Below are 23,629 nucleotides of genomic sequence, written 5' to 3' on the forward strand. Positions count from 1 at the left end.
GAGAAGCGTTTATTATCACGATGCCGAAACCAGAAAAGAAAATCTGTGTCAAACACAAAAGCACAAACGAGGTCGGCATCAATAAGTTTCATCAAAGGCTCCGTAAAGCCTAATCAATCGGCTGATTCCTGCATCAGTGGATCAAAGGTGATCAGCTCTAACACGGTGGATCAAACGGTATTTAACTCACGAGTGTCGCCGTGCCGACGCGTTGATGAGAAGTCACAAATCAGTGAATGCAGAACGTTTGTTTTCACTTCCGTAGATCAGCCGCCCCCTGTCCCTATGTCTGTCCCTGTCCCTGTCCCTGTCTCTGTCTCGCTCTCTCTCTCCTGCGCCGAGCGCAGCCTTGCCGTAAGGTCGGCGGCGTGTATGAAATGTGTGCATTGGAGAGAAAGGAAAGGGTCGCACAACGAGTCGTGTGTTATGTGTCGACTTGGAATCGGTGTTTGTGTTGTTGCAGGTCAGCGGTAAACAGAACTGGACTCATTTTTTTTTTCTTCTTCTCTGTTTTCAGCCCGCCGGATGTCGTCGACGAGGACGGCCTGGAAAATGTGACCTCGAATAACGGGCAGGTCAAAAACCCAGAACCTGGGCGGGGTGAGCATGAACCGCTGCGTTGGCTTTTGCCGCCGTGCCTTTCTGGTTTAACCCTTTCTGTGCCTGTTCAGGTGCTGCTGCTCCCCCCCTTGCCAGCTACGAGTACCCCAGCTTGCCCATTAAGAAAAACAGGCAGCAGGTACAACACACACACACACACACACACACACACACGCCCTGGCCTTTCAGTGCCCTAAGTACCTTTTCTTTTGACCATGTGAGTTTTGCTATAATTAGCATTACCAGGCTAGCGGTGAGTGCACCAGAGACCCGAGGACGTCGGTGCACTTAAGCCTTTTTTTTTACTGTTGGATCATCATTCATTTCAGTGACGTGGTACAAATGATTGAATGTGTTTTTAACTGCGTATGTGTGTGTGCGTGTGTGTGTGTGCGTGTGCGTGCGTGTGCGTGCGTGTGTGTGCGTGTGTGTCCTTCCAGCTGATTTCTCTCATAGAAAACAACTCTGTCGTGATCATACGCGGCGCCACCGGCAGTGGGAAGACCACCCAGCTGCCGCAGTACGTCCTGGACCACTACATAGAGAAAAAAGATGGCGCGTGCAACATCGCTGTTACCCAACCACGCCGGATCGGGGCAACCAGCATTGCCCGATGGATTGCCACGCAGCGGAAGTGTACTCTGGGTAGTCTAGTGGGATATCAGGTCAGAGCTACGTTTAGACAAGAGTCTGATTTATAGATGTGCAATAAATCTCAAGTCCTCCTCGATGAGGCTTTAATGTCGATTTCAGTGCCAGAATAAAAGCTCGAGTGTTTCTGTTTTTGAAATTCTAAAAAATTTTTTTGCACATTTCCTTCCCAGGTTGGACTGGAGAAGGTGGCCAGTGAGCACACCCGGCTGATCTACATGACCACGGGAGTGCTGCTGCAGAAGCTGGTTCAGGACAAGTCTCTCACAGAGTTCTCTCATATCTTCGTAGACGAGGTGCGTGAGTGTGAATTATTGAGAGCGATCCGGATACCTCTCTGGATAAAAAAATAAAAAATAATCTCGTAAAATACGCATTTAATTCATTCACCAAGTTACAAATACGCATCGACTCTGATTCACTTTGACTTTTCAATGACCTTCTGTCCACGCCTTTGCACAAAGGTTCACGACCGCACCGAGGATATGGACTTCCTGCTGCTCATTCTGAGGAAACTTCTTCATTCCAACTCTCCTTATGTCAAGGTGATCCTCGGAGCGAGAACAACCCCCTGCTCGTCCTCTCGCTGAATCCGATGGAACTCTTTTTTAATTCTTTGCGTCAGATCATCCTCATGTCGGCCACCATTAACTGCAGAGAGTTCGCCGAGTACTTCGGCACTCTAGTTCACGGCAAGATGAGTCCGGCGTACGTATTTGAAGTGGAGGGGGCTCCCTATGCCATCGAGGACTTCTACCTGGATGACTTCCACAAACTCGTTCCACGCTTGGTGAGAAAATGGCAAACGTTTGCTGAGGCTGCCGCCTGCCTGACGTTGACGTGTGTGTTTTTCCACACAGGTTGAGTTTCCTCACGCTGATGACCCTCGCATTTCAGCGGAGATGTACAATCTGGCCATCAGTCTCATCCAGAGCTTCGAAGAGGTGGAGGGCAGAGACGCCAGGCGAGGCCGCCGGCGTATTCGCACTCTTGCTGTGGCAGACGCCTGAAGCGATTCTAATCGTGTGTGTGTGTGTGTGTGTTTATCTTTGAGTAGCAAAGGAGGTAAAGGCGGTGGCATGACCCCAACGGAGCGGGGGAGCGTGTTGGTTTTCCTTCCCGGGCTGTATGAGATAACCTACATGCAGGAGGCCTTGTCCAAGCTGGTTCACAAAAGGTACGCGTCCGTGTTTCCTGTCCTGTAGCTCATTCATGTTGTCTTCGCTTCCAGAGAGGAGTCGGTTTTTGTGTATCGGTAATCCTAATCTGAAGTCCTTGTCGTTCTCTCGCCGCGATGAGTGCTCAGTCCCGTCCTTCAGGTTGCAGGTCTTTCCTCTCCACTCCACGGTTACGTCCGAGGAGCAGCGCGGCGTGTTTCTGCTCCCCGTCCCAGGATACAGGAAGGTGAAATACTTTGACCCGTCTCTTGTCTCGTCCTCTTTACAACCTGCTGCACTGACGTCTCCGTCTTCACAGATCATCCTTTCCACCAACATCGCCGAGAGTTCCGTGACTGTTCCAGATGTCAAATACGGTGGGTGGGGGGGGGGGGGGGGGGGGGGGCTTGGCATGTTCCTCAGTGGCGTTTCACACGTGAGCTTATTGTGTATCTGGTGGTAATATTTCCGAGTCGTTTCTGTTTTTGCCGTCGCAGTGATCGACTTCTGCCTGGCCCGTCACTTGGTCTGTGACCAAGACACCAATTACCAGTCTCTGCGTCTCACCTGGGCGGCAAAAACCAACTGCAACCAGCGCCGAGGTCCGTTACGTCGTCGGCGCGCACACAGCCTGACCTCTGCAGCGTGTCGTTTCACCGCCGTGCTTTTACACTTGTCTCCTCTCCCGTCAGGCAGGTCAGGTCGCGTCTCTAAGGGCTACTGTTACCGCCTCATTACCAAAGCGTTCTGGAAAGATGACATCCCAGATCACATGATCCCGGAGATGCTGGTAAAAGAATCTACATCGGAGCGCCGTTTTCCTACATATTGAACCTTACTCGATGGCGCTTTTTGCCGTCATCCCCAGATCGCTCCTTTGTCCGCCATCATGTTGAAGGTGAAGTTGCTGGACATGGGAGATCCCCGGTCCGTCCTGTCCACTGCCCTTTCACCGCCCAAGCTCAGTGACATAGTGGGGACAGTGCTTCAACTCAAAGAGGTAAGTAAATGCAGGTTCGCGAGTGTCTTCTAAGAGAGACGGTATGTCCAGTAGAGTAGGACGGGATCAGACAGCTTGTAGTGTGGGGAAGGAAAATGATTACAACTGGTGAAAGGGTTTAAAATTCTCACGTTAAATCTGCAGATTGGTGCGCTGTCTGTGAAGGACGACAAAGGGCGCCAGAACGAGGACGGCGAGCTCACCTTCCTGGGCCGGGTGCTGGCCCACTTGCCCGTGGACCTGTACCTGGGCAAGCTGGTCGTCCTGGGCCACGTTTTCGGCTGCCTGAACGAGTGTCTCATCATAGGTCGGTCTGTCAGCCGTGGACGCGTAACTGTCGGTCATCGAATCTGTCCTCCTGGGGGGGGGGGGGCGTTTGTACGCCGGTGAAGTTATTTTCGTAGCCTGTTTGCTCAAACTAACGACGGCTCTTATTAACAGCTGCCTCCCAGTCTCTGAAGAGTTTCTTTGCCGTCTCGTCTATGCAGCAGCTTGCCGGTCACCGGTGAGTCACGGTCAGCCGCTGCACTGACTCACAGGCAGGCTGGCAGTTCATTCTTTAATGTCCCATAGAATATATAGAATATGTCCCAAACGGCGCCGGTTCTCCGTGCCGTTTGCGTTTACTTTGTGATTTGAGCAGTAATTCTTCCACCACAGGAGCAAGCTGGCCTTCAGCCGCGGCATCCCGAGTGATTCCATTGCTTTTGTCAATGCCTTCAAGGTAACGTGTTTGAGGCTACGTCAGCGGCTCGTATTATAATTATGTGCTGGAAGGATGTTTTTACACCTCGGCTGCTGTTAAATATCTCTGTTTCCCCCTACTGTCATTTACTCTCAGGCCTGGCAGTCAGCCAAAAGGAAAGGACAACTGAGACACCCAAAGGTGAACAAACCAAGAAACGGCACCTCACAGACAACGAGAATAAAAACTACGCTGACTTGTTGTTGTTGTTTTTTTGCAGGTTTATCCTGCAAAAAGATGATCGTACAATTGTACATGACTGATTTATTTTATAGCTAATTGTTATACTGTGAACATTTGTTTATGACTGCCTGTCAGACAGCGCAGTGGGTTTACTGATGAGCAAATGACAGAGGAAAGAGAGACTGATATTTTCTTAACCTTCATGAATGGTCAAACAGGAAACTTGGGGGGGGGGGGGGGGTATTATGACTCATTGCAGCACCTTTTTTGGCACCTCAGCACAGGTGTAAACGTTCTCTGCCTCTGCTGCCTTGTTCTTTTAGGACGAGCTGGATTGGGGGAAAGAGAACTTCATTCAGATCAAGAGGATCAAGGAGGTACGACGATTCATCAAGCCTCTCTGTCATCATCATCCTCATCTTCATCCTGCTGCAGCAGTGAACAACATGAAGACTGATCCTACAGTTTGTAGACACAGATGGTGGAACACGCCTCTGTTGTGCAGATCAAGGGCTTAATGCCATAAACCTAGAATGATTAAATGGCAGACAGGGTTTTAGTTGATTTTTTTTTTAATCCTAATGACATTTCAGCCGATAAATGGTCAGCTTTTCCCCCTGGTGATTCGGTAAACGTGCGCTCCCCTCTCTTTATGAGCGAATGCTTTGCTGTTTCGTGGCTCAAACATAATCCGCTTTCTAGATTGCAGAACTGTATGAAGACCTGAAGAAGCGCGCGCTCAAGTTCAACATGCACGTGTCGAAGGACACGGAGCTGCTGGATTACAGCAGCATAAACAGGCAGAAGTTCATTCTTCAGGTTCGTATGGAAGTGGGGCGTTGCATACGCGACCCTTCAGGTCCAGTCGCCGCCCCCGAAGTGAACTTGCTGAGTTTGGACGCCTAAGGTTTGCTATGGCTCGCGTCTGCTCCGTCTCAGGTGGCCATCGCTGGCGCCTACTACCCCCACTACTTCCTCCAGGGGGAATTGGACGAAGACTTGGCCTCCAGAGAACTGAGCGGCTTCAACCCGAGAACAACGGTGATGGTGCGTCTCCTCCTGTGACGTTAATGTTGACTGTTTTTTGCGTCGCGTGTGGGGAACTCGTCAGGTAACGGTGGTGCACGTGTTTCTCTTCAGTTGAGGAACCTCCCGCCGTACAGTTTCCTGTACTACAAGCAGCTGCAGTCTCTGTGCCGTCTTTGCGGGCAGGTCAAAAGCATCTCCTTTGACAGCTCCAGGTGCTGAAGGCTGCCGCACAATTAAGACATGGAAAAAAATAATTTCAAGATGAAATGCTCATAATAACTCTGTTTGCTCAGAGCTTACGTGGAGTTCTACAGGACCTCCCAGGACTTGGCGGTGCTCCCTGAGGTGTCCCTCGCCCTCCTTCTGGGGCAGCAGAGCGTACCCATGGAGCTGTCCGTCTACCCCACTGAGCAAATAGAAATGGCTGCTGGCAAGAGTACCATAACCCACATGAAGTACACACGGTACGGCTCTGTTTTTACACATGCGCCCCATCAAGATTGCTTTCGTTTCAGCTACGCATCTTATGTTCCTGTCCGTCTTTGTCTAGAGCAGGCGTTCCCCGACCTTTTTTCATGCCTTGCACCTCTAGAAAAAGTGTTTTCACCCCCCCAACAAAAGTAATATCTCATATGAAGTGTTCAAAGGTATTATGAATAGATACATGCTAAAGGTTTAAACATTTGGGAACCCCCGATCTAGAGCACATATTTCAGAACCATTCAGTCTGAAGAAAAAGCATCCTATGAACTCTTGAGTTGTTTCGATCACTAACTCAAAGGTATTGATTACACGGCTTTAATATCGACTAATAACATTAAAGCTGTGCAAAATAAAGGCCAACCTGAGTCCCGTGGAAGTAATGATCCATTTAACGGTGGCGCCCGGGCCTTCGGCTGTGCAGGGTGAACGTGGACTTCCAGAGCCAGTCCGTCTGTCCGGTGGGAGTGGTGACCTGTGACATCGACCCAGAAAAGCTGCCTCCCAACCCCGTGTTTGCGATCAACATCACCGAAGTAAATTTTATTCCACGTACGAATGAATTTCCATGAGAGAAAAAAATCCCAGTGCCTGAATCTCTCATGGATCGTTGACTCTGTTCTCAGGTCGTGGACGTCGGCCACTTCTGGGGCTTCCGGTCGGATGAATGCAGCTTGAAGACGCAGCACCACCTGACTGCAGAGATGAACAAATGTCCTCTGCCTCCTTTAAGCATGTCGCTCTACCCCAACCTGCTGTGTGCGGCCCTTTACGCGGAAACTAACGACCAGCCCTCGTACTACCGTGCCAGGATCCTGCACCTGCGTGGCAACACGGTGGAGGTGAGCGTGTGTCGACACGGAAGCGTTCTCTCACCAAACACAGACGTCATTACTATTATTCTAGCATGGTCCCATGTGTTTGTAGTGTTTTATATCAAATGTCTGCCCATCGAAGAGCTGTCAGCAGTTGTCGCTTGACCGTCGCACACATGGCGCGTGTGATGTGTCGTCCTGCAGGTGTTCTTCCTGGACTTCGGCAATGTAGCAGTTGTTCCCTGCAGCGGCCTCAGGGAGCTCCCTCCCGATCTCCTGTCTCCTCCCTTCCAGGTAGCGATGAGTTCCGCCGTTGCTCAGAGAGGGAGATTATTGCAAATTATTCCTTTACCCGCTGTGGAACGGTAACAAACGCTCTGCAACATGCCCTCAGGCGCAGGAGTTCATGGTCACTGGAATGAGAACGTCGGCCCAGTCCATCATCACGGGGAACCCATGGAGCGGTCGAGCTCGAGAGCGTTTCATCGAGCTGGTGAAAGGCCATTCGCTCCTCGTGTCGCTGTACTCCATCCTTCATGGCGTCATGCGAGTGCAGCTGCTCGTCAGCACTGAGACGACAAACACCAGCGTGGTTGACATTTTATTGGCAGAAGGACACGCTGTGGAGGCCGAGGAGAGCTTTGACTCCAAGGTGAAACGACTTTATGAGCGCATGAAAGACCAGAGAGGGCTGGTGGCTCTGGTCACATTAATTACAGTTTAGGTTCTGAGTTTTTTTTTTTTTATGCTCTTTTAGCAAAACCACGAGTCGCTGATGTCGCTGTACAAGGACATGGAAACGGGTGCGTATGTCCCCAGCTCCACCGGCAGCTCCTGGAAGAATCGCAAGGCCGAAGAGAAGCAGGTTATTGACAACCTGCTGGCCCACTTCTCCACGAGCCGCCAGTCCTTCTCCAGGAACAAGGCAAGATGCGCTGCAAGCCCCTAAAAAATAAATAAATCTGTTCATGTTTGATTTGACTCGTGCTCAAATGAATGTTGCAGTGTGAACCTAATTATATTAATGGGTATTAAATAATTAGTTAAATTAAAGCATGATCAGATAATTTTTGAGGAGGGTTAGGGTTAGGGTTAGGGTTAGGGTTTCATTTAAAATTGTACATTGAATTGGATGTTTTTGGATTGGATGGATGTGCGTCACCGCGCCGCTCTCTGTTGCTCCCAGTTTGACCATGAGATGGCGCCATTTCATTGGCTCAGTCCGTTCGGAGGCACACCCATGCTGTCTGGCGAGCTGAGCGGTAATGGATGCCTGAACGCATCAAGTGAACTGTCTGGTTGCTGCCTTCCTCCGCAGGTTCGCCTGCGTGGGCCAAGCAGCCCTTACAAGCTGATGTTCCACAGCATGAGCCGCAACACCCACTGCATGTAAGCGGCGTGCTCACTACCCGGAGCTCGGCACACAGACACGCCCCTCTTATGAACGTGCGCTCCTGCAGGTCAGTGTTTACGGAGAGGGGGAGCATCAACTCCTTGGCTGTCAACGAAAACCCTCACTACAAACATCAGAAGATGCTCGTGGCTCGAAACGTGAGCGTCTCCTCCTCAGGTATCGGCTGCACCCCGCCCTCTCGGAACGTTCATGTTGCAGGGTTTGCTCCTGACAGCCGTTTCTGCTGCATATTTGCGTAAACCCCTTGTAGCGTGTTCTCATAAAGGTCTAAATCCAACAGGGAGTCGGATTACGCTGAGAGAAACCTCCATCATGCCTGACATCCCAGGATTGCCTGCCCTCATCCTCATGCTCTTCACCCCCATCATGGAGTTGCGGTTAGCCACAAGCAGGGCCCAGTCAGTGAACGCCTCGCGCGGCACAATCACACGCTAATACTCATTTCCCCCACATTTACAGCACTGACGAAGAGGGGACATGCCACACTGGTGCGCTCTGTGGCCTGGGCTGGAACAGCCACACGGGGGCCAGCATCCTGTCCGAGCATGACATCGAACTCGCCTTTGATGTCAAATTTGATGTTGAGGACATCACCGAGGTAACGGGACAAGCCTTGGGACTGATTTCAGAGATGATCACCGCCCCAACAACTCGTATAAATGCCTGAAATAAAGTTTACAGAAGACTCATCAGTAATCCCAGTATCGCAGTTCTCTTGTTGGTGTTACCGAGCGTTTCGTGCCTTTGTCAGATAAATGCTTTGCGGGTGGCGATGAACCATCTGATGTGCGAAGGAGCCCGTGGGATGCTGCATCTTGATCTTGACAGGATCTGCCACCTGCAGGACGTCTGCTGTGACCGCCTCACAAGGTCACTGCAGCTCACCCGCGCAAATTGGAGCTTTAATGCACTTTTTAATCTGTTTTCATGTTGCATCATGCAGGCTGTTCACCAGGTCACCCGCCAGGGAAGCCGTCACTCCGGTGTACTGTGAGAAACCCAAGGAATGGAACCAGGTATGGCACACGGCAGCGGTCCCACCTGTCCACACCCTTCTCTTTTTCTAGCTCTGTACTTCTCAACATGGCTGTTTTGAAACTTGCAGGTCGATCCTGCTCTGAAGATGGAAATTGTGGCGCCTGGAAGTCGAGGATCGAGAGGCGTCCCCTTCCAGCTGCATCCCATCCCTCTCCTCAACAGCTAAAAATCCACAAGACACGCACGTACAGTGGAACTCGTTCTGTTCTTCACTGTGAGCTGTTTGTAACTTTTAAGTTATGTTTTGAGATTTGTTTTTAGGCTCAAATTAAGCTGCAGTTCTCAGCAGCACAGCCAAATTCTCAGCTGATTTAGTCGTTCTCTGTTTTAAGACGTGGCCTGAAAGTTTATCCTGCTTTTTTTTTTTGTAACAATGCTTCAGCAGTTGGCCATTAAAAATAGTTGCTTGCAACAGATAAGGCTTGTCAAACAGTCTTTATTCAAATAGCCTGACTTGGTCGGGGTGAATTTGACACCACAACACACACACACACACACTAAACTCCCACTACAAGTTGAGAGGTGCTTATGTGTCAAAACCCTGCTTGTATTTATAGCATTATATATTTATAGCATCATTCAAGGTCTCCCATCCAAAGAGACTTTTCTGTGGTGACACAGACTCACCGTCACTGGCTACGTTTACATGGACACATGTAATCGGGATTAAAAGCCTGATCGGAATAAAAATGCTTCATCTACACGGTACCAAATTGGAATAGTCTGACCCGATCAAGATTTTATTTTCCGATCGAGAAGGGCACCTTATGCCGATTGATAATCCGATCAGAATGAAAACACTTCGGTACAAACAGTCCTTACTGCGCATGTCTGTGACGTCAGCTAAACGCGCTTCTGTTATTGCCGGAAGTCGAAGCAGAGCGAGCGAAAGACAGAGCTGGTCAATATCTGAGACAAACTCGTTGCTGGAGCTCAATTTGGAGGCGTTAATGCAAAGTAACAGCGCAAACGGGAAACATGCGCGAAATATCGCTATCGTTTGAAGCAGTATATTTCTTAACCCGGATGTCAAAATAATCTATTCCGATCGAAAGTAATGCATGAATACGCAAATCCTAATCGGATCAATATTTTAGGATCCATGAACACAGTGCGTCCGTTCATAATTTGAATCCGGACTCTGATTGGATGGAATAAATGTTGTCCATGTAAATGTAGCCACTCCCCTTCCCAGGAAGATGAATTTAAAAGTGGTTGACGAGATGTTTTACACCAAGGTACATTTATTTTTCTTAGTCTTGTAATTAAATACATAGTGAATGCAAGTGCAAATAGTTAGAGTCCAGGGTCTAAAGAACTACAGCGTATAGTCGAACATAGTACAAAGTCGAACGAGCTAAATATCACCAGATACTCCTTGTCTTTAACGTAGTTGTACAACAATTCCTAAAACATGAGCGTGTTTTGTTCCCTATAGTTGTACAAAAGCAAAAACTCTACAGATACCACATCTAAGACGCTTATCAAATTAAAGTTTGTGCTTGAAAACACCAAGAAGAAATCATATCTGATATTTATATCTTGACAAAGACTAAGAAGCCCTGCCTGCTAACTCGGAAACATGAAGCAGTATTTAATATTGGCAGCGGAGCACGTCTGAGGGCATTTAGCTTTTTTTGTGCCAAACCGTACAGGTTGTGGTAAGCACTGCAAAGCAAAAATGTAGTGTGATAACTACACAAAAGATACCATATATTATTTACCCAAGGCCCAACTTCATGCACTTTATAATAAGCAACACAAAAAGTCAGTTTCTTTTTTTGTTTTCTATTTGTGTACTCGTCTACCTAGAGAAAAGGTACGCAGGTGCGGCTGTGTTAGTGTTAAGACTGCTATCGACAGGGTGAAAGGCTTCTCCAGTGGATGCTTTTAGAGAACACCAAGATGACATAGCACTACGTCCCACAGATGATGACCAGGCTCTTCAACAGTGACTGAGCTGGACCGGACCGGACCGTCGGCTTCTTGTTGAGACCGACTGGTCTTACTCCTCCTTCCTCTTGGACCCGGGGATCTTCGCTTGGATCCTGTCCAGAAAACAAGCACTTAATACCACGCGGCCGCTATGTTGTCGATGAAGCTGCGTTTATTTACAGCAAACAACAAGACGCACTCACTTCCCCACCACCGAGTTGACGTGGGTCCGTATTAGTCCCACGTACTGATCGATCTGCGCCTGGAAAGGAAAGAATATTACGGAGGTAAATACTCTGCAGCACTTTCCGCTGCTGAACTCCTCGTGCTCAGATTCCTACCTGATGCTTCTCGTAGACGACGGGCATGGTGAACATGGAGACCACGGCTGTGGAGGCATAAAGAGAGAAGCGTTCAAGTATTCTGACCTACTCAGGGCCCTAAACCTATCTCCTGTGCGTGCACGGCAGTCTGTCGAATTGGGGAAAAGGACACGCCGACCTTGTCATTAGCAGCGAACGTCCTGGAGATTGCTGGACAAGAGCCAGGAGTAATCTATTAAACTGCTGAGCGAGAATCTGGATGACCTCACCTAGGATGAGCAGCGTCAGGCCGTTGAAGAGGGCGCCCACGTAGGTCAGGAGCCACATCAACACAGCGAACTGACAGACGGACAGACGTTCAGACGTGTTTTAGTCTTTGTGGGCTTCATGTACGATCTGTCAATGCCCCATCGGAGGCGATGGCGCTGGTGGAGTGTAAAGTGGAGTACAACGCTAAAGGCAAACCTTCAAAGAATCAACCAGGTCTTGCACGAGGAAAAGCCTACGGAGCTCCTTCATACAGGTGTTGGCGTACAGCAGCATCTTGTCGGCATATTTACTGATCTGGTCCTGGGACAGAGAGATTTCCACTTCCAGGTAGGATCTGGTAACAAACGATGGATCAGAAACACGGGAAGTAAATCCTTAAATGGCATCCATAAACCGCCTTACTTGAAAGGATGGCCTTCGTCGGTCTTCTGCACGGCTTGCAGCACGGACTTGTAGATCCTGAAGCTGATGGTGGCAGAGAGGGCCGCCAGGGCTAAGTAGGCGCCGACGCTGACCACGCTGAACTGGGTCAGGGAGAAGAGAAGCAGAAGCACGCCGCTGAACACGGCCCCCGATTGCTTCACGTTCCTCCAGTAGAGCAGGTCGATCGCTGTGGAGGCAGGAGGACACGGTTAGGATCCGCAACGACCGTGACCTCGGCAGGCCTGGACGTCCACGGCCGCGCTGTTCTCATCGTTTGGGTCAAATGTCTGGAAATGTCCGGACATCCTCGGAGAGCTTCAGCTGTCAGGCGATTGGTTCAACCCAGCATTAATGATTGACCTACGGCAGCAGATAGAGACGTCCTAACGGCAGGCCAGAGATAACAGTGCAGTGCGACCGGGCCAGACGGTTCTGTGGCCCACGATAAAGGATGGCGACGTGTTGGAATACTGAAGCAGGAACTATCTCTACATCAGCTCACTTCTTTGGGTGGCGGAGCCTGTAATTCAAAGCCACTGGCGAAGACGAGAAAGAAGTGAAGAGGATTAGCCCAATGTACCGTTACAGCTCCGGAGGCTGGCAGTCGTCTGTGTCTGCCTCAAACCGCGGGCCTGTTTTCCATCAGAGCTCCGGAACCAGCCTTCCTCCCCTTATAGTCCAGCAGCGCTAACACACTTTACATTTAGGTAATCATGGCTGCGGTCTCTTGGGTGTTTTATTCTCCCTCTCTGGCCTGCCCGCTCTAATTTTAGCCGTGGGGCTGTGGAGTAGCATAGTGATGACGGCCATCTTTACTCGCCACTAAAGGCATCTGTGGATGGCAAAAAAAAGGCAGAGAGGATCTGTGCCACACGCGTTCACCGGACCTAGACATAAAATAATACGTGTATAATGTGTATAATTGTCTCGTCGGCAACCAGTGGGGGGGGGGGGGGGGGTTCCAGTCCCTACCTATCCCCAAAATCTAAGACACAGAAACAGCAGGAACATGATCAAACTGCCTGCTGTTTGAATGGAGATGCTCACACACACACACACGCACACGCACACACACACACATCAGACACGGGAGCGGACCAGCGGCGGTGGCTGAGCCTGGTGATGTCACCCGGACTGCACGTTGCATGAAACGCTTTAGCTTAGTGCAGTAGAAGTATGTACTGACCTGCGGCTCCCATGGCTGAGCAGGGAAAAAGCCAGCTGCTTTATCCACGGACAAAAGGAGCACACTGACAGGGGGGGGGGCGTCCCCCCTCCCTCCTGCACAGGAGGGGAGGTGCCTCAGCCTAAACCAGCAAATCAGCATCATCATATACAGAGGAACAGAGACGGGGAAGGGGGGGGGGGTTGTCAATGGGGCGCGGTTGCCATCCACTCACACACGGACTATGTTACGCTGTGGAAGTACACTAAAATACGTTGTATTACGCTCCAGAGATGAGATCACGACACCCTAATAGACCGTAGAGCCATCAGCAGCAGGGATCCGCCGAGCGCTCGCCTGATGCAGTTACCATAGTAACCGTGCTAGATCCCCCCCCCCCCCCACCCCTCACTGGGAGATGGAGCAAGGGAGGGGCCAAAAAAAACGAAGAAGAGGGAGGGATGGGGAACCGTCGTTCCTGTGGGAGCAGAGTGAGATTCATTTGTTTCCGAATCGGGGGAATCGGCAGCACACGATGCGTCTCCACGCCCGGACTCGTGGACGCAGCCACTCCCTCCCTTTGTGGTGGCGCACAAAAGAACAATGGCGGCTTCTAACACGACAACAGTCAGAGTCCATGTCGCCGTCAAGAAAACTGTGCGTTTAAAATGCTCAAAGGGTCACGGCTGTCTCTGCGGTGAAACTAGTTTAACCTGACCTCATTGAGACGTCCCCGTGGCTTCAAACGAGCCGTCGGCATCAGATTTCTAAACAACCATCTTCAGTTCTCTTCTTTAGAACCTGAATTCGACGTACGTGATGAGTCATCCTCCCCACGGCGCGATAAACTGGTAAAGACGAACGTCTGCTAGATGACAAACCAAAACATTAAATCATCATCATCATCAGCAAGATCCTCTAGATGTGCATCGTGTGTCACCCCCCCCCCCCCGGGTGAAATACGTCAGGGGGTTTATGGTGAAGGTGACTAAATGAACATGACATTGATTAGTGAACCTCCTCCAGTTCCTCTCTGGCTGTGCCGATGGCATCAGCTTCATTTGCTGCCATCCGGATGTTGGGGCGAGTTCTCGTCCAAAAACATCACGTGACGCTGGGGGGCGGGGGGGGGGTTGGAATTCCTGACTGGTCCAGTTGAAATGAGGAATGACTCGGGAGAAAAAGACGAGAGCTGCAGCTCCACAGACGGCGCCGAATCGTCCTCGTTATATTCGGCGACCATTATTTGGCGTTTTCACCGCCGAGCCAAAGATTCAACGATTAAACCGACGATCACCTCCTGCAGGAGTCCCCCGTGCTACAGAGGAGGCTCCTCTCCGGCCCCAGTCGCTGCAAAGGTGCCATGGCAGTCGACTGGAACTGGGTGTGTCCTGGTTACCATGGAGACAGTCTGTCAGGGCCGCCCGGATGCTCAGCCTGCTTTGTTACACAAAAACAGACCATACGTGCTAAAATGGCAACGACGGTCTGAAGGCACCCAAAACAGATGTCTCTTTGCCCCCCCCCCCCCCTCCCCTCTCCTCTTTGTTTTTTTCAAACACACACACACACACACCTACACACACACACACACGCACACACACACACACACACACAGCAGAAAGGATCTGTCATCAGGGCGTGTCCGCGTGAAAGGAGGCGCAGGTAAACGGTTTGTTTGATTCACCGACGTGTGATAAATACAGTTACACGACACACGTGAGCATGCAACGCACACACACACACGCACACACGCACACCCACACACACACACACACATCCCTCTCTCACAGCCACGCAACGACACAAAGGGGTAAATCACGGTGGAGGCGTCAGTACCCTGTCCCTTCCAGCCGCTCCAGGAGCCTTCCTTCTTGGTCACGTCGGCCGTGGCCTGCATGCTGGCGGTCAGTTACGTCCCTCTAATCTTCCTCTTTATGCTCTCTGCTCTTTTTTCTTCGTCTCCCTCTTCGGCAGCACCGACTCACTCACTCATCCCAGAAATGGCATGAATGGTCAGGAAGGATGCGGAGATGAGGATCGGAGGGATGGGAGGGAGGGAGGGAGGAAAGGTTTCCAAGGTGCTGCCGGCTGGCGGAGCACGCAGACTGATGCTGAGGAGCAGCACTGGCTAGGACAAGAAGGAGCAGGGGGTGGGGGGGGGCGTAAATGTGTCTGTGTGCGTGTGTGCTGGGGGAGGGGGTTCAGTTGTAAACACATTTACTGCAGCAGCAAACCATCCACGCAAAGATGGCGGGGCTTATCCCACAAACAGCGCAGCAGCACAACGCCGGATGTGTTTGTGCTTTATGAGTTCCTCCATGTGTCATGCAAATGGAGCCGTAAAGAAACCCCTTACACGCAGTGGTGCACGCACATGCACATGCACACGCACATGCACATGCGCGCACCATCACCACAACAAATGAATACAAATAAAGCTGATTGTCTGAAAACAGACGGAACACACTTGGCTCATCTCTGTTGCTATGGCAACTCATCTGAACGTGCACCTGCTCTTGCGCATGAGCAAATGCACACTGCGCCCTCTCGTGGGGGAATAGAGAACCACATTTGACCTCCTTTTTTTTTTTTTTTAGCATTTCCAGAACCTTCTTCCAGCGTGAGTAAACAAAAATAAGTAGAGCGTGCTTTGGTTCCAGCTTGCAGCGTCATATATTTGAGTCTACAAGAAAAATGGTGGATCACCTAATGCAATGGCCCGATTGTGTGTTTCAGGGTGTCGCTTCATAAAGGAGTCAGAGCGGTCATTTTTCTCTGCACTGCGCCTGCATTACATTCAAGGAGAAGCTTGAAGCCCTTCAGGTAGGAATTTGCCCCAGTTCCGACACTGTGGCATTAAATACCGCTGCCAGTAAGTACAGAAGTCGAAACACCAACATCGAATGTGCAGCTGAGACGATCTCCTGCTGACTGTATCTGGAATGCCTGATTTGTCTTATCATATGTGATGTTTGAGGTATTATTTTTTTATTTCCCCCAGCATCCCAATTTTATATTTGTCCAACTGAAAAGTGAGTGAATATTTTCAAGTTATACTTTGTAGCTGCTGCTGAGTTTCAGTTCATGCGCATTTAAATAGGAATCAGTGCATCTCCAATCCACTTGTTTCTCAAATATACCACCAGGGGGGGGAAACAGAACGCAGGAAAAATATAATGGAAACATGTCCCCTCCCTCACCTCCATGTACAATCCTGATTACTTTCCGACACTGTCAACAAAACAATGTCAAAGCATGCCATGCGGGTCGCTACAAAGAGGTAAACTAACAGTACTGGAATTGTGATACGGTTAAAATATACTGCCACTAACTTTAAAAATAGTGCACAATCCGAGATATGGCGCACACGACACTACCAGTTCCAGAACTTTGTTCGCAAACACTGTCACAATGAAAAGACGCTTTGTGTGACTATAAGAGGCGGTAAGAATGTACATCCCTGCATAGTTTTTTAAGTGGACTGACCTTTTTGCTTATTAAAGCCGGGGAAGAGTAAAGCAGCAGCTTTTCCGGGGTCTCCTTTGCTCTCCTTGGTTTGCTGGTGCATGTCGTCCTGGTGAGGCCTCTCAAACCGGACCTCTGGTGGCACGGCAGCAGTCGGGGGCTTGGGCTTGATGGCGCGCTCCTCCTCTGTCTTCACCGGGGGCTTAACCTTTTCTGTGATCGTGGGCACCGCCTCAGCAGAGCTGCGGGGAGCGACGGCACTGGGAACTAGGGGAGAGGGAGGGCTGACTCCCTGTTTGGGGCCCCTAAAGCCCTGCTCTCTCTTTGGGCTCTCTTCAGATGCCGACTCGATGAAGAGATCGCTGTCGAGCTCAGCTTCTCTCTCCTCCCTCAGAATGCTGTATGCCGTGGGAGGAGCGTGGCTGCCAGTCAGGCCGAAACCTCCCTTGGCGACAGGAGGATTGTCAAAGGGGTTGTTAGGCCTGCTGAAAGTGCCCGTGCTCTTCGGCGGCTCTGCAAACGGGTTGCCGCTGGCCTTTGGAGGCTCCTCTGACACCAGCTCAATCTCTGAGTCCCCGGACTCGGCGCTGCTGCCGTCCTGCTCCCGGCTGCCGGCATTTGTGCTCGGAGGACTTTTGGAGGTCGCAATCTGCACGGCGTCGGCCTCGAACATGTCACGGGAGGGGAATTCTTTGTCTGCTCACAAAGAAGTGCACAAAGGATTAGACACTGGATTCTCCCATTCAGATGACAAATTCAGACTCAGATGAAATATTACTTTGTATGTAATAAAACACATATTTTATGAATTCAACATATGGAGTGGCTTTCCTGTCATGCTGACAGATGTGAAGATACTTTCGCTACTGCATGATTCCGGATGTAGCTCTTGTTTCTGACGTGTGACTGATGTCACCAGTGATTTATGGCTATTGGTTATGTTCATTTTACATAGCAGAGGTAAAAGGTCTGGTGATGGGCTGGAAGCAGGAAACCCTCACTGCCTGACACACTGTTAACTATGATGTCATTCATCTACTGTGTGTGTGTGTGTGTGTGTGTGTGTGCGTGTGTGTGCTGTGCCTACGTGTGGGTGAAGCGTTGGGTGTCGAAGCAGGGCTGTCATCCTCCGGCTCTGACAGCGTCACAGTGGGAACCCCCTGTAAGCCCACGCTGAGGACGTTTTCACGCTCCACCCCGCCGGGTGGAGGGGGTCGCTGCTGCGGCTCGGACTTGGCGGCCGGAGGCTGGGACTCGGTCAAGGTGATCTTCACTGGGCTGGCCGTCTGAGGGGTGCCTCCCAGGTTTCGATAGGAGCGGTAGTCCGGCAGCTCCTCATCCGACGGCTCCTCCACGTAGGGGAAGGAATGGGAGTCCAGCGCTGGACCTAAGTTTTCTTCCTCGTCTTCGTCCTCCTCGTCCTCATATCTCCCGGGGGTTTTATCTATGTAGCTCCCCAACAGGTCGTGACCACTTGAACCTGTGTCCAGCAGGCTGTGGAACGCCTCCTGTTGCCGGTCACGCCGTTCGTCCCCGTGGCTGATGTCCATGTAGTGGTAGGATTCTGCCTCGTCCGAGTCGAACAGAGATTTCGGCATGTCGTCAGCCAGGCCGGAGGTCGTCTTGGCGTTTGAGCCGAAGCTGTAGGGGTCGCTGGTGAGGTCGTCCAGGGCGGAGGAGCCAGAGGAGGGTTTGGGTGGCTTGTGGTCATCCAGAGGGTAGGAGGCGTCTCGGCCCGACGCGAAGCTCTGATCGGAGAGCAGGGAAGTGTAGACGTCGCCGTCGTCATTCGTAGGCTTCCGAAACAGCCCAGACATCGGGGCGTCTGGTGAGCAGGAAGAGAGAGAAGTAAAAAAAATTAATAAAATAAAATGATAAGGAAGAATAAAATCAGAAAACATGAAAGCATCCAAACAAACAACAAAGCGATGTTTCAGACGGTGCTGCAGGGGAGATGAGTGAGGCGGTGGGAACAGAGGGTACTTGTACCCGGTGCGGGACAGAAGGGCATTGTTCAGACCCCCCCCCCCAAAAAAAAACAACAGTCCACACGATGAGATTATTTTAAATCATGTTAGCAAATGCCTTTTTCTAGTCTCATCTCCGCTCTATAATCACTGGTGCTGTAAACAAGAAAACAAACAAAGAGATGTTGTTAAGAACACAACCTGCTTAGCAGGGTAATAATCGCCATAGTGATAACTGTAGCGTTAACATGGCTTTCAACCACTATCAGGGAACTGGAGCTGAGGGACGGCGTCAGCTGGATTTTGTCCTCTAAAATGGGACAAGGTAAACTTTAGATGATTTGTTTTTTTAAATGATCAGGTCAGAAGTCAAGATCAAGCATCAGACCCATTAACTTCCACTAAATGCCGTTGAATGGAGCAGCTAAATGACCCCCCCCCCACCTTCGGTTCATACACAAACATAAACACAAACACCTCCCTGAAGTCAGCTCCTCCGCCTCCCCTCCAGCCCTGCTTCTCCCAGGGCTGCGGCGCTGCTATAAATAGGACGTGTCCAGCTGCTGGTGCTGAAAGATGGCGGGGGGGGGGGGGGGGGGGCGTCGTAAGGTTTGCTCTGGAGGATGCAGACTGACTGACAGAGGACCCAACGGGTCAGGACATCCCGTCCCCGGTCTTCACTTCCTGTAATCCCTCGCCACCCTTCCCTTCTGCCGTCCTTCCTGCTGCTGCTCCCTGGGTGAATTAACAGCCGCATTATACCTCAGCAACAATGCAATAATCACCACACGCCCATGCTAGGAGACAAAGGGAGCGGCGCTGGATCACGGAGGCAAAGGCCAAAGCTGGCCCATTTCATTCAATTCAGGTTATTAGATTTTGTAACGACGGTTCTAAGTCGTGTTCTGCAACATTATGCAACACAGACGAGCACGGCTCCTGAAGCACGTTCCATCCGGTGACGCCAAGGCCCTTTGCTAAGTCGCTAAAGCGAACTAATGTCTAATCCTCTTAGTGCGCTGTCATTGCGCAGGTCGCACCAGGCGTCACCCTGGCGACACCGCCGTAATCGAACAGTCACTGATTCACTGTCCCACTGAGGCCACTGTACCCCCCCCCCATCAACAGTTTACATGAAACACAGACTCACTTTCCAACAGTTCCAATAGAGAGACAGACTGCTTGTCTTTAGATGAACAGGTGCTTGGAAATTGTAGTTTATTGGGATTGAGGGCATTTTTGAGTCTTCATTGCACCCATGCTTTAACCCCCCTCCCCCAACAATATGGTGGAAACAAGTGGTCGGCTGTGCTGAAACGGGATTGGATGTGACAACAGAGGAATTCTCAGCTCGGGCTGCAGGGGCCACACACAATGATCATGCCACACTGCCACTGAAAGGATGGTGCAGAAGCAGATAAATAAATCAGTGCTGGTGGAGCCGCTGTGACGGGGCTGGACTAATGCAGCCTGACAATCTGCTCCGCCAAAGCATGGGCTCCTAATTATCATGCTGCAGAATTAAAAAAAAAACGTGAGCACAGGCGATATCACAAGAGCCCGAGTGGAGACATGAACGCATTGTAACTGTGAAATGAGGGCGTTAGCGCAGGAATCTGCACCCAGCAGGATTAAAGGCACGCAAACGATACGCTGCAGTATCCAGGATGGAGTAAGAAGAGCATAGCAATGTGGGGGAAACTGATGCAAGAACACGTGGGCATCACCTCCTGCAAGCAGGACACAGAGGAGACGCCGCTGGTTCCACACAGGAAAACAACAACAAGGACCGCTGGTCGTCCATCAGTGTCGTCTAGCCATGAATCCCCAGCAGACATTTAGGTGCACTTTAAAATATATGTAGGTCTGATTTCATCACTCCATCCATGACCTTGTTGGATGTGGTTCTGGTTTCGCTCCGTGACCTTGGGAAAACAGTCTGTCAGGACGGTGCTCTCCTTTCAAAGCCATGTTGTGCCTTTGCCATTTAATCAGATCTCCATTTTGTTGTTTAAAGGATCAAACGGATGCACTGAGAAGATAAACACTGATGATGCACAGACTGACCTCGCTGTGTATACCCGTATTTTAATCATGTGTGCCATGGATTAAACAAAGATCACAATATCCCAACTGAAGTCATCGCGTGACTTTTGTGTTGTTACGATTCAAAATGTAGTTTGAATCATTTAAGCTCATTTAAGCCCAAACAAAATCACAAATTATGGAAGTTTTCCTTTCCCCCAAACCATATTGGTATATACATATATATATATAAGTATTTGCAAATATATATTCTAAATGATCAAGTGAATAATGATAATAACAATCACAGTATGACTCTGCTGGAGGATGGAATAATGTTTTGTTCTTTTCAGGCCCTTCCTTAATGGACTTTATTTATAGTACTACTATAACAACGCACGAACTCTTAATGCTCTCTGGCTTTAAAAGCTTTGGTTAGAACATTTTTACGTTCGCAACGTATTGATCACAATGTACTTGACTGAACAAATACACAAAACCTTCCCGTTAACTATCCCACTGTGACGTTGGTAAGCGAGAGGAAAGCGGAGAGTCTGGACTCGGAGCCGAGGGACGAAAAGGCCGAGCGAGTAGCAGAGGTCGATTAGCGGTGCTGAGCGAATCAGCACGGCAGGCTTTGTCAAAGACAAACTGATGTAGAGCTAATCTGCCCCGACATTCAGAATCAGTGGTGTCGGATCACTGTGTCCGTCTTCCTCTGGATCGATCCCACTTGTCTGGCTCGGATGGAGCGTCGTGGATGAACAGAGAGGATCCAGAGTGTGTGTCTGCTCTTCAAGATGTCTGCTTTGAGTCAAAGCTTCCAGTTAAATGTGATCTTAAGCATTTCAACTTTCAAGTGCGGACTGAATTCGCATGAAAGGCCTCAGATGGCGAGCGATATCCTGCACGGGGAATGATTTTCGACAGACAATGTTCCTCTACTATAGCGGCGCTAATCCCAAACAGTTTTGCAACACTCTCTCCAGGGATTATTCTAAAATGAGATTGACTGTAAACAGGAGGATTGTGTTTCACATTATGGTTTGTAATCGTTTTTAGGGCGAACAAATAGATTAAAGTGCATAAGAAATGAAGGTCCATAGATATAATGCTTAGCTATTGTCCCATGCAGCGGGGCTCTGTTTGATTTATTTGGGGGGGGGGGGTATGCTTTAATCTGTCCTTTAACCCCACTGGATTAGCTAATTGGTCCTGGAAACAGATGAAGATGAAAGCGAATGCAAGCCTGCCAGGTAACGCGTACAGCGGGATGTGGTTCAGCCTCTTCATCACAGCCTCACCTCTTGCTCCCCCTCTTCTTCCTCCACCCCTGTATTATCTTGCATCTCCATCACCCAGAGTGAAAAGACCCCCCCCCCCCCCCCCCGGGGAACAGGAGCAGGGCTCTCACCAGCTACAGGCGCAGCTGTCCTGCCCTGCTCTGTCCAGCCCAGCTGAGACCACTAAGTGCTTTCTCTATCATTAAGATATGGAGCCAGATGGACGCTTGTCTCATCTTGGTCACTGAGGAGATGCTGAAATAGAGAAAGACAAATCTGATCCACCTGGATTGAATTGATTCTCTGACAGCCGTAGACTGAAGACCTAATAAATTAGAACGCATCAGGAGTTTCAAAGAGCTTTCTGCAGAATGTACCAGAGCTTAAAATATGCACTCAGTTGCTTCCCCCTGTGCCAGAGACCAGGGAAGACTTGCAGACATGTCACGTGTTGGAAACGCGCTCGACTGTGTGATTTGCACAGAAAACCTGGTCATGACTCGACAATATCTTCCTGGCTATAGGAAGATATTGGAACCTTTTGAAGATAAACTGCAGGCTTTACTGTGCCGTCCTGTCTGTGATCCGTGTTCTAAGGTTCGGTCCTCGGGTAATTTAATACAGCTGAGGTCAGCAGTATCAGCATCCTTGTTGGATCACTATTGTGAGCGAGATTTAGGATAGGGATGGATCGATTACTATAGAGAGGCGATTCCAGACATCATGAAGAGATACTGTTTCACAGCGCACACTCCTCAAAGGCCAAACTTCTGTTCTGCTCTAAGGCAACACAATCGACAGTCAGAGTTCACAGATTAATTTTTCCTGAAAAAGCAAAGATGGAGAACGTGTGTCGGAGTCGGTTGTTGGAAATGAACGTCTGACAAAGTTCAGAAATGATTATAGTCAAGTAGAAAAGGTCCACTCTACCCTGTTAGAGGAGCTACGCCCTCCTCCACCAGGAACACAAATAACACAGTGTGTGTGTGTGTGTGCGTGTGTGTGTGTGTGTCTGGCACGGCATAATGAAACTATACTTTTGTTGTTGTTGTTGTTTTATTTACACAATTTCTTGCATTTTTATGTTTTAAAGGTTGAGTAAATGATCCAGTACCTTTTACTCCTGAACTTAATGGACATGCAGCAAAAAAAAAAAAAAGCATGACATGTTTTCTTTTATTCGGACCAGCAGCAGCCTGCAAATGGCACCGAACGGCAAAGATGAAATAGCAGGCTGCCTTTTATTTATTTATTTTTTTTTTAAACATGAATTTCTCTCATCCGCTTTACCTGTAGGAGCAGTTTCCATAGCAACAGGCCTTTTGCCGTCGTCCTGGAAAGGATGGAATTGTTGATCCATGTCGCCTATTACCTCGCCGCGCAAATCGCCAAACCGGGTGGATGAGTTCCCGAACAGGCCGTTCCTCTCGCAGTCATCCCCAAACCGCCTCCCCTCCGAGCCTCGCTCCTCGCCGGGCTTAGCAGACATGCTTTTTCTTTCCTCCCCCCCTCCCCTCCTTGTGATCGGAAAACAAGAAAAGCTTATTCAGGCTGCTCCTTTTCTTGTCAGGGCGCGGAGGCAGCGGCTTTGCGCAAGGATGGCTGATGGAGGCAGACACAACAACGCAGCTTCTGGTCGGCGTCTGTCAGCTGAGTCT

The 23,629-nt window shown here is 49.9% G+C and overlaps 2 protein-coding genes across 5 annotated transcripts; one reads left to right on the forward strand and one right to left on the reverse strand.

Moving 5' to 3' along the window:
- Window positions 1-463: 463 nt before the first annotated feature.
- On the forward strand, window positions 464-9,278 carry LOC137916001 (ATP-dependent RNA helicase TDRD9-like; the record flags this gene model as incomplete). The annotated part of the gene is made up of 35 exons (XM_068759120.1): window positions 464-470; window positions 518-600; window positions 672-739; window positions 1,041-1,265; window positions 1,425-1,547; window positions 1,716-1,796; window positions 1,877-2,041; window positions 2,112-2,215; window positions 2,306-2,428; window positions 2,571-2,655; window positions 2,728-2,785; window positions 2,906-3,010; window positions 3,101-3,198; window positions 3,277-3,408; window positions 3,553-3,715; window positions 3,850-3,913; window positions 4,069-4,132; window positions 4,250-4,294; window positions 4,660-4,713; window positions 5,039-5,155; window positions 5,276-5,383; window positions 5,477-5,577; window positions 5,659-5,829; window positions 6,270-6,381; window positions 6,472-6,687; window positions 6,865-6,954; window positions 7,055-7,312; window positions 7,418-7,585; window positions 7,979-8,049; window positions 8,121-8,230; window positions 8,355-8,451; window positions 8,534-8,672; window positions 8,826-8,944; window positions 9,018-9,090; window positions 9,180-9,278. Coding segments are annotated over 35 exons (3,896 nt in total), but the record flags the coding sequence as incomplete, so codon positions are not given.
- Window positions 9,279-10,355: 1,077 nt separating this feature from the next.
- Window positions 10,356-23,460, reverse strand: LOC137916005 (reticulon-1-A-like). Of its 4 annotated transcripts, XM_068759128.1 has the most exons (10): window positions 23,262-23,460; window positions 18,200-18,521; window positions 17,784-18,169; window positions 16,718-17,392; window positions 12,043-12,250; window positions 11,836-11,974; window positions 11,640-11,709; window positions 11,389-11,435; window positions 11,251-11,309; window positions 10,356-11,160 (listed from the first exon to the last, which is right to left on the reverse strand). In XM_068759128.1, the coding sequence occupies exons 1-10, from the start codon at window positions 23,458-23,460 to the stop codon at window positions 11,118-11,120; spliced, it is 2,148 nt and encodes a 715-aa protein (XP_068615229.1). In that variant the 3' UTR covers window positions 10,356-11,117. The 4 variants fall into 4 exon arrangements, with proteins under 4 accessions (XP_068615229.1, XP_068615228.1, XP_068615230.1 ...); XM_068759127.1 differs by having other exon boundaries at window positions 17,784-18,521; XM_068759129.1 differs by lacking the exons at window positions 16,718-17,392; window positions 17,784-18,169; window positions 18,200-18,521.
- Between the last annotated feature and the right edge of the window lie 169 nt (window positions 23,461-23,629).

This window comes from Brachionichthys hirsutus, unplaced genomic scaffold (genome assembly GCF_040956055.1).
Source record: "Brachionichthys hirsutus isolate HB-005 unplaced genomic scaffold, CSIRO-AGI_Bhir_v1 contig_587, whole genome shotgun sequence".
NCBI lineage: Eukaryota > Metazoa > Chordata > Actinopteri > Lophiiformes > Brachionichthyidae > Brachionichthys > Brachionichthys hirsutus.